General features: G+C 37.4%; 2 protein-coding genes and 1 long non-coding RNA gene across 3 annotated transcripts; 2 read left to right on the top strand and 1 right to left on the bottom strand.

Annotated features, from left to right (window-relative positions):
• Nucleotides 1–16: 16 nt before the first annotated feature.
• On the bottom strand, nt 17–9,763 carry LOC105684519 (acetyl-coenzyme A synthetase). Its single transcript, XM_012397917.3, has 11 exons — nt 9,457–9,763; nt 8,443–8,658; nt 5,478–5,673; nt 5,170–5,398; nt 4,892–5,087; nt 4,597–4,789; nt 4,360–4,515; nt 4,121–4,288; nt 3,852–4,041; nt 1,877–2,122; nt 17–1,796 (listed from the first exon to the last, which is right to left on the bottom strand). The coding sequence occupies exons 1-11, from the start codon at nt 9,543–9,545 to the stop codon at nt 1,600–1,602; spliced, it is 2,076 nt and encodes a 691-aa protein (XP_012253340.2). The 5' UTR covers nt 9,546–9,763; the 3' UTR covers nt 17–1,599.
• On the top strand, nt 1,971–3,858 carry LOC105684520 (enolase-like). Its single transcript, XM_025746375.2, has 3 exons — nt 1,971–2,859; nt 2,943–3,188; nt 3,267–3,858. The coding sequence occupies exons 1-3, from the start codon at nt 2,340–2,342 to the stop codon at nt 3,809–3,811; spliced, it is 1,311 nt and encodes a 436-aa protein (XP_025602160.2). The 5' UTR covers nt 1,971–2,339; the 3' UTR covers nt 3,812–3,858.
• A 22-nt stretch (nt 9,764–9,785) lies between the features above and the next one.
• On the top strand, nt 9,786–12,875 carry LOC125502076. The gene is made up of 2 exons (XR_007279891.1): nt 9,786–10,260; nt 12,541–12,875. It is a non-coding gene; the product is annotated as an uncharacterized LOC125502076 (long non-coding RNA).
• The last annotated feature ends 121 nt before the right edge of the window (nt 12,876–12,996 follow it).

Here is a 12,996-nt window from a genome sequence, read left to right as displayed (position 1 = left end):
TTATATTAGACGTTTCTCCGGAAAAACACAAAATTATTTATTTCATATGTATATTACTTATATTCTTATGTATATTTGTCACCTAACGTAAATTATATTATTTCACGTAAGGATAATGATATGTACGCGTTATCTCGTCTCGGATATTACCGTTGAAATATTTAGCCAACGATATATCAGCACTGAGACTTTTGAACATAATGTGCAATGAATATATAGTCTCTCTACATTATTTCGTTTATCAGTTACACAATTTTGTCATTTTTTCTTTTTCTCTTCCCGGCATAGTTCATCTCAACTTGTCTCATATACCTATAGGTATAATAGTATATCATGTATATTCATTACGCATCGCCATCACAGTTATTTAATTACTTTCAACATTTATATGTGTACCTTATACAAGACTGTATCCTAATTTTCATCAATTATTTTTCAAATATAGGATATAGCCTTGTGAGATTAGGTATTCTCGTATACTATAATCTAACTTATATCATTCAACCGTATAGCATCTAAAATAAGTTTCCGTAATTGCGAAAAAAATTTAAATTTTTCTCTCAACTTATTAACGCCGGCGATGAGAGATGTGATTTTCATCTCCTCATATATATTTTTTTTTTTGTAAATTACAACAGAATATTGGGCTGAATAGGCACAATCGACGGATGGGTAATTTAAGCGATAGGATGTTATAGTATACCTTCGTCATCACGAAGTGATAATTCTTTTCATGTACGATCTGCTATTAGGAATAATTAATTATGCATCGTTCCATAGCCGGTATAATATTGCAACAAGCGTATGCGTGGTACCGTTGTAGAATTATGTGCGTGGCTCTGCAGTAAATTTTGTGTGTATAGAAATGTCATTACACGATTCTTCATCAGCTATCTATCCTATATAATATTCAACAATCTAACCAGATCAAATAGATAGACAATCTTTTTTCAACGTGTGTATTTTTTGGAAAAAAAATGTTTTCTGGACTCAAGTTTCACGCTGCCAATATATTATATTGGTAGCTTATAGCTCCTACGTAAATTTAACTAATTACAATCTTACGCAAAATTCTTCATATATTATTATAAATAATATATAGCTGTCACTCAGAAAATAAATTACACATATCTAATGTATATTTATAGGTACATTAATATTCATAAAAATCCATTTTTGGTCAGACGTTTACAACTTTATCTATATCCTAAGAATTCGTATATTCGACGAAAGGATTTATTTTTATTCTATTACGGATATTTGAACGTCAATTTTAAATGTGTACTTGCAGTGAGTACACAAGATTATCATCACCTGTTATCAGGAAATATCTTTCACATTTCGAGCCACTATATTTAAATATGTAATATGTACAAAATAAATTTTTATATTTCTCGTTTGTGACACGATAATGAATCAAAATGGAAACATCCGAAGACGTTTGATTATAGAGCACTGACCAAAAATGGTTTCGGAATGGCGTTGAATGTAGTGTGGTATATGTACATCCCCTATCAGTTAACGATAGTTAAACATATTGTATCTTTTCATTTTGTTTTCTTTGTTTCTATACATTCAGGTAATTAGATTAATGGATTCCTAGACTTGGGGTCGTAGTTGAAAAAGTAAATCCACTACAGCTTCTTCAGCTAGAGTAGAGGTATCTCCAACATTTCTGTCCCCAACAGCGATTTTTCGCAATATACGTCGCATTATTTTACCCGATCGCGTCTTTGGCAAACTCGGAGCGTGCTGAATTACGTCTGGTTGAGCGAACGGTCCGATCCTTTCACGTACTACCATGTAATCAGGTAATAGATAAAATTATACGATCACAAGAATGAAACGACAAATTAATTAGATATTTCCAACGAACCTTTTTTCTTCAATTCATCTTGCAGTTTTTTATCGAATGCCGCACCCTCGTTTGGTGTAATGAAGCAATAAAGACATTGACCTTTAACCGCATGTGGTTTGCTGACCACAGCCGCTTCCGCGACGCCTTCATGTTCGGTTAATACGCTCTCAACTTCGGCCGTTGACATAAGATGACCAGACACGTTCAACATATCATCAACTCGACCCGTGACCCACAAGTAGCCATCGGCGTCTCGCCTCGCACCTGTAAAACGAGAATGAAAAGATAAACTCATTGTGAGTTCTTTCTATCTGGCTATGAAAAGTTCTGAAGGAACTCTGCAAACAAAATGAAGACGCATAAATTTTCAAAATTCTTCTAGATCATTCAGGTGTACAAAATAATTCAAGAAATCGATAGACTTTTGGCCGTTCATTTATCGTATGATAATTTAGAAAAAAAAAAAGGAAAAACTTTGATAATGCCTATTCAAAAATTGAAAGCTCGACAAATTTTTGATTCCCACGGCGACCCAACGCTTGAGGTCGATTTGATCACTGACATTGGGTTACTAAGGTCGTCAGTACCCTGCGTTTTTGCAGCGAACCCAAACGAGGCCCTTGAACTTCGAGATAATAACGAAGCGTCTTATAATGGTCGTTCTGTATTTAAAGCAGTGGAGAATATCAACAATATCATAGCACCAGAGCTGATCAGGTCAAAACTCGAAGTCTGCCAGCAACGGGAAATTGATAATCTGATGATTGCTCTTGACGGGACGGAGAATAAATCTAGGCTTGGCGCTAATGCGATTTTGGCGGTCTCCATAGCTTGCTGTAAGGGTGGTGCAGCAAAAAAAGGCTTACCACTCTACAAATACATCGCCGAATTATCTGATAATCGGGAAATCGTTCTTCCCGTACCTGCTTTGAACATAATCAACGGTGGAAAATATTCAGGGAATTCTCTCACCTGTCAAGAATTCATGATACTGCCTACAGGTATATTGTTATAATTCTTTTCATTCACTCTCTCGAATGATCTACCTATTTTTTTTTTTTTCTTTTGAAAACCGAAACTGAAGGTGCTGTGAGTTTTGCGGATGCGATGAAAATGGGGACTGAAGTGTACCGTGCAGTTGAACTAAAACTCGCTGAGCAGCAAGAGACAAAACCGCCTCTTCCCGTAAGCGAAAAAGGAGGCTTCACTCCGGAATTAGAAGACGATAAGGAGGCGCTCACGATAATTGACGAGGCAATAAAAACCGCAGGCTACGAGGGAAAAATTAAGATCGCTATGGATATGTCGGCATCTACTTTCTGCAAAGATGGGGCGTATATTAACTTGGAAATTCTCATTATCCGGAATTCTTGCGGTCAATTGAAAGCTCTATTTTTTAAATTCTCAGGAGCGTACGATCTAGCTTTCAAAAGTGACGATTCTGACCCCGACGATTACCTTGAATCTGAGGCACTTCGGGATCAATATTTGGAGTACCTAACAGAGTTTCCTAATATAGTATCAATCGAGGATCCTTTCGATCAGGAGGACTGGGACGGTTGGCCAATGCTGATGGACCAACCGATCCAAATAGTGGCGGATGATTTGACCGCTATGAACGTTGAAAGAATAGAAGAAGCAATCGAAAGACAATCCGCTAATTGTCTTCTTATCAGATTATCACAAATTGGAACCATAACTGAGGCAATAAACTGCAACCGTTTGGCGAGGACCAGTGGATGGGGTTGCCTAATTACCAGCGGATATGGAGAAACGGAAGACACGTTTGTAGCGGATATGGCCGTGGGAATATCAGCCGGGCAATTTAAGGCAGGAGCTCCCTGCAGGACTGAGAGAATCGCTAAATACAATCAAATTTTAAGAATCGAAGAGGAACTTGGTAAAAACGCAAAATACGCCGGAAATAATTTCCGATACCCCTTCAGCAAATAGAAGAAAAAAGAAAAGGTATTTAAAGGACGGCAACGCTTACCGTCCCCGGTGCAATAGAAGCCGTTGAATTTTGAAAAATACGTAGACTGAAATCTCTCGTGGTTTCCATACAGAGTTCTCATCATGCCTGGCCATGGTCTTCTGAAAACTAGGTAGCCTTCACCTTCGCCCTCTATCAGAGTACCGTCCTCGTCAAGAAGCTCTGGCAGGACGCCAAAGAAGGGAAAGGTCTGCAATTCGATTTCGAAAGGTGAGTCTATCTCATTTAAATTTTCTTTAATTATGAAATCAATGGTAGTTAATTATTACCGCGGACCCTGGCTTCATCGGCGTCGCGCCTGGAAGTGGTGTGATTACGTGACCGCCAGTTTCCGTTTGCCAAAAAGTATCTGCGATGCTACATTTTTTGTGACCGACATTATTGTAATACCAAAGCCAGGCTTCCGAGTTTATCGGTTCTCCCACCGAGCCGAGGACCTTAAAAAATAATCAATCAGTCTCTAAATCGTCATTGAAATAAATTTATCAAAGTCGGAATTTCGTCTTACTTTTAACGTAGACAGATTGTGCTTCTTTGGAAGCTCATCTCCGAATTTCATTAAAGATCTTATTGCCGTTGGTGCGGTGTAGAATTGCGATACCTTATACTTGTCGATCACTGACCAATATCTGTCGTTGTCGGGATAAAACGGCGTTCCCTCAAACTGCAACGCACCAAGCGAATTATTTAATAAATTTATGCAAAGTCTCAGAACTAATAATGGATAACTTTCGTGGTCTTTTACCAATACAGAAGTAGCGCCGTTAGCCAGAGGGCCGTAAACCACGTATGTGTGTCCGGTTATCCAACCGATGTCCGCAGTGCACCAGTATACATCGCCTGGGTGATAATCGAAGACGTATTTGAAGGTCGTTGCTGCATAAATCAGGTAACCTGCCGTTGTGTGAAGAACTCCTTTAGGTTTTCCGGTTGAGCCACTTGAGTAGAATTCAAAAAAACAAATAGGAAGAACGATTTTCATCCCCTTTTATGAAAAATTATTTATTTTTTCTTCATAAATACGAAATGCAATTTCTCACCTGGTGTAGAGCATGAAGAGGGGATCTTCAGCTGCCATCCATACCGGGTAACAACGGGAATCTACGTCCTCCATTTCTTCGTGCCACCAAAAATCACGTTCTTCCGTCCACGGGGTCTCGATATCATTGGAGCCTGGAGTTTTTTTCGGGGTGCCGTTCGTAGAGCCGTTTGTCCCACCGACACCGTTATCCCTTCCTGCAAATAAGGTAATATAAACTCACTTAGCGTTTTTTATTTTATTTCCCGAAGCGCGATGATAAAACGGAGTTTTCCTGACCGCTATATTCTGATTTGTTTAACGCATTGCTCAGTCTTCGAAGATGGGAAACGACGATACAACTTTCCACTAAGTGTCCGTTGTTCGTTACCTTATCCAAGGCATCGTCGCAGATTTTTTTTAAATTCAAAAGTTTTTCACCGCGCCATACACCGTCCGCTGTGATGAGCACTTTAGATTTAGAATCTAAAATACGTTCGGCCAGTGAATCTGACGAGTATCCCGCGAACTGTTGGAAAATAATTTTTTAATTTTGCAAAAAGAGGAATAGGTGAATAATAGATGTACGCTCGTTATAGTCAACTCACCACAACTGTGTGTGTGGCGCCTATTCTAGTGCAGGCGAGCATGGCAATCGGTAATTCCAAAATCATTGGCATATAAATTGCAACGCAATCGCCTTTGCCAACACCTTTAGACTTTAGAACATTCGCAAACCTGCAAACTTCCTCAAGAAGTTTCCTGTAGGTCAGGCGTGAGTAGTCTTCGGGATCATTACCTTCCCTGTAACGAACAGTCGGGTCAAGAAAAAATGTTTAAAAAATTGTTTACAATTATTGGCTAGCATTAAACAAACAACAAACAAGACGCAGGATTTTTTTGAAAGTATAATTACGTTCCGATCGTCATTAGTGCGGATTATTCTTTGCAAAAGTAGTCATAATGTGGTTTCATAAACAGTGACGTCAAACAGCGGCTGACCCCTTCCGGCATTACTGCTGGAATTCAAATTTTGCAGAGTTTCTAGCTGATTTGATTTATACGTAACTTTGGAAATAAAAAATGACCTATGCAAAACACGAGTCAGCGAATTGTCAGAAGTTAACTCGGTGTTCTATTATTAACGTACGGAGTGGTGCAATAAAAAAATTTAATATCTAACAAAAAATTCAAATACAAGACTCTTAAAAGTACAAGTGAAAGGTTCATAATTTGACTCTTGACACTTGCTATATAGATACTATCGTGATGTTTTACGTCACGTGCAGAGACGCAGAAACTTGAAAAAAGAACTTGAATTCTAATGCACGCAAATTCACGTACTCCAAAGACATGACGTCAGAGGGTCGGATTCATTATTATATGTGCTAGGAAAATTTGGTCAAGGTATTTATTTGTTCAATTGAGTATCGTACACGTAGTCTCCTTAATTTTTTTATCTACTTCATCAGACAGTGCGATAAAGAGCCAATGAACCCTGATCAAATAAACTTATCTTTTTTGGATCATAAAATATGCGAATATAGGTTTAACATCACCTTACCAAGATGATTATTTTGTTATCTCAAAATTATACTTGTGACTTAAACTAACCGAGGAAAACCGAAGATAAATTTTAATAGCCGTCGTGGTAATTATAAAAAGCAATATTGCGGCATGTGTGATCGAATCGTACGACGCTGTGGCGTACGCGCGTGCTGCTCTTACTTCTTATTCAAACGTCTTGTAGCCGTGCGTGCAATAAACACGTGATAAATCGCGCCAGAAAATTCGGCCAATTAGCTTTTGAGTACGGTTTACGAGGTCCAGACGAGCCCTGGAACGAGTCGAAATAGCGACCAGGAACCGTATGATAAATTATACTGTGAGGCGAGATTAAAAATTGCCGGAAGCTGTAGATAATTCAGATAAATTAGCGTTATATCACTGAAAAAATCAGAATTACATCTACGGATCTTCGAAGCATTCCATTTGACATTCAGCGATGATAACTCTAGAAGTAGTAATTCGCAGATCGGAATACTGAACTTGATCTTTTGATCCAGATGCAGCAATCGATATAATATTTGATGCTGACGATGATAATGATCGTTCGGGTTCATCGTCTAGTATAATGATCTACGTCCACGTAATACGGTATTAGAAATAGTCACAATCAAACGTCTTGAACTATCTCATTTTTCTATAACTAATCAGAACTATATAAAAAATGTTGAGTCTATAAGTCGTATGAAATTAATTTATTTCAACTCAATTGAGATATGATCATTATCAATATAGCTCGATAATTTCGGGCGAATTATACTAATCGCTAGAAAATTAATTCAGATTTTAAATAATTATGGCTTGTTTGGTCAAAGTTGAAAATATAAGGAGAAAAAAAACGAAAACTATCTTAGGAATCTTATGTGTAATCACACTAATTTTTTTCAATATAGTATTTATCAAATTAGCCGTAACGATAAGATGATAAATCAATGAGCACATAATAATTATGGTTTATATTTCATATACATATACTCATTTACGTAATGAGATTATAAAACAAATTTTTATCACAATTAACATGTATCTTGCATGCATGTTAACACTGATCACGCGAATAGTTTTGCGATAAGAACTGCAAGTTTAATGAATTGAAAAAAGTTGTAAATATAAAAATGTTTTCGTCACGCAACTGAAGTTAATGGAATGCTTGGAATATCATGTAATCAGTATCTAGGTATATGATGCGATAATTTTACTCTTCGTTCACTTAAATTATCATCTCGCGGTCTAAAGTTGCATGTTTTAATTTATCAGGGAAAAATATTTTCAACTTAAAATAATTTATTTACAATAATCTTCATTCAAAGTTAGTATCAAATTGCTGAAAATTTATTTGCTGACTCACAAAAACAACCGTTGAATGCATGAATCTAATTTTCATACATCGAATCGTGTATGACATATTCATTTATCGTCTATTGATGTAATTCTGCAAAGCTCTGCAGATAATTAGATAATCTAATCGGTAGATGAGAGTAGTTACAAGTAAACGATGACCGCAGTTTTTTCTCCTCCTGTAATCCATTCAGTGAAACCGACTACCCACGGTTAACGCATTACAAACTTAAAAATGCTGCGACTGACACGAGCCGATTGACTCGAATGACTTGCTCGGCCGCAATATTAATAGTCGGACATTGTGTTTTGCATTTCAATGACCTGCCCTCTGTTTTTTTTCTTTTGATTTCTTTCTCTTTTTTTTTTTTTTGTTTTGTTCATCAGTGATGCGCAGATAGTTACTGGTACGAATTGCGTTTTAATAATTAAGCAGGCCTGAATTTATTGAACTACAAAGATTATGATTCTCAAATATCAACTAAGAATCTCCGTTAGAAAGTATATCAGGTGCATTATGTACGTTTTAAAAGAGATCAATAACTACACGACGCCATCTTGCTATATCTTTGATATATATTTCGATAGAGCCATAATTTTAGTCGTACCGTGTTTGATTATTGTTAAAATTAATGAATACGAATAACTTTAATATTATGTTTCTCTCACCAGTAAAATGCGATTTTATCGCCGTTTCCATTTTTCACATTTCTGTCGAGCAGGTTGAAACTGATGTTCGTCGAGGCACCTTCCATCCATTCGATTGATATGTCACCCTTACTCAGCTCAAAATTATACGAATGAAATTTTCCATCTTTTACCGGTGTTTCCCAGTGAAATTGCTTCGCTATTTTACCCCAGAATTTTTCCGGGTTTTCGATCGATCTGAAATTAATTAAATGAACATTCGTTTACGAGGCAACGAAAAAGAGAAAAACTGAAAGTAAATTTACTGTTCTATTCGGTTATCTTAGTGCTATAATATCGTAGCATAATTTTTTATCCGATGGCGTCATTTTTCTCATCTGTTCATTGTTAGTTTATTCTTATATCAACGCTTTTGGATCGAACGTAGTTGTATCTTCGTAAATAATCGTAAGACATTTTCCCACATTCCACTCAACTCCGCGATTCATACTGTTCGAAAAAGTGTGAAAATTATTTTCCTAATATTTGGAAGCCAAATTTTCAAGTCGATACGCGAGCTACGCGAGACGTTAGGGTCGTATGCAGGGTACAATGTGTATATTGTACTCATGTTTGTCTAAGGCATACGTAAGCAACGACATAAAATTTACGTACGTCAGTGTGCCACTTTTCCTATTTCTATATCGTAAGGTAAAACGGAATGTATGAAAAGATCATGCTTCGTGAAATAATTCTCTCCATCTGAACCATTGATACGTATTCATCAGGCTATACATAGAGAATCTATACATGAAATAAGCGGATTCACGCGGGATATTCGATGGAGGGATAAATTAAATATATACATCGATTATCATGGAATCGCGAATAATGCGCGCGCGGAATAGAAGAATTTCAGAAATTTAGTACAGAGTAGGTGTTCAAACGTACGTCGAGACTTTTGAATGAGATGAATGACTAACATTGAAATATTTTTATCTATTCATACACATATATTCATAACAGCAAATTAAATATCCGAGTAATTCAACTCACTCTTTGTACATTTCTTGATATTTTTCAAAGCTACCGCAGTGAGAATTAGCCGCGATCCTTGAATCGGGATAATAAATTTTATCCGCCATTTTTACAAAACCGCCCTTAATATAAAAACCTCTTCGTACAAACGGAGGACGCTAACAAAGCACTTTATTTATAATTCCTGGATGGATATGAGGATATTTTTATTTTGTTTTTATATAAAAAAAACTTGTCTCCAATGTCAGACTGCCGACCAATAACGAAAATAGTGACTAAACACGTGTATAGCTTATTCTGAGTTGCAATAATTAACTTTGTACACGACTTGACGGTGACGGGTGGGATACTGACGTTGTTCTCCTATCATATTTCACTTCCCAGTTAAACGGAAGCTTTCGCGCCAGCGCTCAGAGACGTCGTTTTAACGTTATGTTGGGGATAGGCGAGGTGAAGAACGGCGACCAGAAAAGCACTGCCAGGTTGCCCCGATCGATACGCGTACTCCCGACGACTCTAGTCTCCTTTTTCTTTTCATTTTTTATTCTCGCCTTCTCACTATTCCCCTTCACTTGGAGCGATTTTCTATCTCCGATTAATATTTTGATTGCCTTGAAGATTTGGATTTCAATCGTCGTTGCGTAGAGTAAAATACAAATACCGATATCGTCCGTACAATCTATAACATACATACATTATTTGGCTGGTATTTCTCTTTCTAATCTTCAGGTACAATCGCCAAACGAAGCGTGCATTATTGACCAAGTCCTAATTCAAATTTCGTCCGAGGCTATGACGCCGCGACAGGGGCTTTATATTTGGGTGAGTGTAGGGATGATCCAATTTTTTTTTCTATACACCTATTTCATTCAAGATAAATTTGAATATGTGCTGCGTCTACATTCAACATCATCATTCCCTAAGCGGATGCGTACATACTATGGCCACGGCTATTTGAAATTGACGATTTTGAATCTTATGTTATGGGGTAAAAGGTTGAGTGATTTCGGCCTGAGGACACACCGAAGACGAAAAATCAGCAAAGACTATAGTCTTTGGTGTTTTTCACGACGAAAAATCAGCAAAGACTATAGTCTTTGGTGTTTTTCACGACGAAAAATCAGCAAAGACTATAGTCTTTGGTGTTTTTCACGCCGAAAAATCAGCAAAGACTATAGTCTTTGGTGTTTTTCACGCCGAAAAATCAGCAAAGACTATAGTCTTTGGTGTTTTTCACGACGAAAAATCAGCAAAGACTATAGTCTTTGGTGTTTTTCACGACGAAAAATCAGCAAAGACTATAGTCTTTGGTGTTTTTCACGCCGAAAAATCAGCAAAGACTATAGTCTTTGGTGTTTTTCACGCCGAAAAATCAGCAAAGACTATAGTCTTTGGTGTTTTTCACGCCGAAAAATCAGCAAAGACTATAGTCTTTGGTGTTTTTCACGCCGAAAAATCAGCAAAGATTATAGTCTTTGGTGTTTTTCACGCCGAAAAATCAGCAAAGACTATAGTCTTTGGTGTTTTTCACGCCGAAAAATCAGCAAAGACTATAGTCTTTGGTGTTTTTCACGCCGAAAAATCAGCAAAGACTATAGTCTTTGGTGTTTTTCACGACGAAAAATCAGCAAAGACTATAGTCTTTGGTGTTTTTCACGACGAAAAATCAGCAAAGACTATAGTCTTTGGTGTTTTTCACGCCGAAAAATCAGCAAAGACTATAGTCTTTGGTGTTTTTCACGCCGAAAAATCAGCAAAGACTATAGTCTTTGGTGTTTTTCACGCCGAAAAATCAGCAAAGACTATAGTCTTTGGTGTTTTTCACGCCGAAAAATCAGCAAAGACTATAGTCTTTGGTGTTTTTCACGCCGAAAAATCAGCAAAGATTATAGTCTTTGGTGTTTTTCACGCCGAAAAATCAGCAAAGACTATAGTCTTTGGTGTTTTTCACGCCGAAAAATCAGCAAAGACTATAGTCTTTGGTGTTTTTCACGCCGAAAAATCAGCAAAGACTATAGTCTTTGGTGTTTTTCACGCCGAAAAATCAGCAAAGACTATAGTCTTTGGTGTTTTTCACGACGAAAAATCAGCAAAGACTATAGTCTTTGGTGTTTTTCACGACGAAAAATCAGCAAAGACTATAGTCTTTGGTGTTTTTCACGCCGAAAAATCAGCAAAGACTATAGTCTTTGGTGTTTTTCACGCCGAAAAATCAGCAAAGACTATAGTCTTTGGTGTTTTTCACTCCGAAAAATCAGCAAAGACTATAGTCTTTGGTGTTTTTCACGCCGAAAAATCAGCAAAGACTATAGTCTTTGGTGTTTTTCACGCCGAAAAATCAGCAAAGACTATAGTCTTTGGTGTTTTTCACGCCGAAAAATCAGCAAAGACTATAGTCTTTGGTGTTTTTCACGCCGAAAAATCAGCAAAGACTATAGTCTTTGGTGTTTTTCACGCCGAAAAATCAGCAAAGACTATAGTCTTTGGTGTTTTTCACGACGAAAAATCAGCAAAGACTATAGTCTTTGGTGTTTTTCACGCCGAAAAATCAGCAAAGACTATAGTCTTTGGTGTTTTTCACGCCGAAAAATCAGCAAAGACTATAGTCTTTGGTGTTTTTCACGCCAGAATTGCTCTCTGGTAATTGACTCTATTTTGTCCGCATAAAATATTTTCGATCGGAGCACGAGCGCAGTCAGCCGTATCACATACTGTCTCTTTCATTGGCAATGATTATCATTCTGTCCGTTCATATACAAGGACAAGGACCGCTCACAGTAAAAGTGAAGGGAAGGCCAATGCTACTAGTCTCTAGTCTTTGTATCGTAAGCCGCGTCTGAACATTCGTTGAAGGTCCCGTTACAGCGGTGCATGATAAGAGAAGTCCTCATTTGACAATCGCAAGTCAAGTCCGTTAACCACATCTGAAGGGAAGATTGCGATTTCCAATTGAAAAACGGCAAATGAATCTCGCGTTTCGGAACTAATCTTGAAAATCTTTCAGCCTTCGACTATAGACCAATCGCCCTCTGAAATATAAATCCTCGTCATCCATCCAAATTATGCTGAATACGGATCAGGATTGAATTCTTCCTGTTTCAGTATGTATCCATTCGGGCGACTGAGCTTTCTAATGGACAATTATGGACCGATCAAGACCCGATACCGGAGCCAATAGCACAACCCACCTTTAGTCTGGAGCGAAATCTTCTTTGTGATCCAATGTTGCGATGAGTGCGGGGATCACATCGAATGCTGTTATTTGGGAGGTCCGATTTCTGGGAGATCATGAACAAAGCTGAAGATCAGAAACATGAAATTTTCAAATAACGAATCCCAGTATAAGTCTATAGAAATGAATCAAAAGCATAAGTAGTGTATCACTTATCACGAGAGCCATAATGTATTTACGTTCGATAAATCCTCTTTGACTGCAATTCCATTTTTTTTATTGTCGTAAGATGAATTCACATATGTACAATATTCCTACTCCTACTCCTATTCCTAGTCTTATCTCCTCTGTCGTCTGTGGTACAAATTCGGTAGATCATCGCCGAT

This window comes from Athalia rosae, chromosome 8, assembly GCF_917208135.1.
Source record: "Athalia rosae chromosome 8, iyAthRosa1.1, whole genome shotgun sequence".
Lineage (NCBI taxonomy): Eukaryota > Metazoa > Arthropoda > Insecta > Hymenoptera > Athaliidae > Athalia > Athalia rosae.
This window is presented reverse-complemented; position numbering and strand designations above follow the sequence as displayed.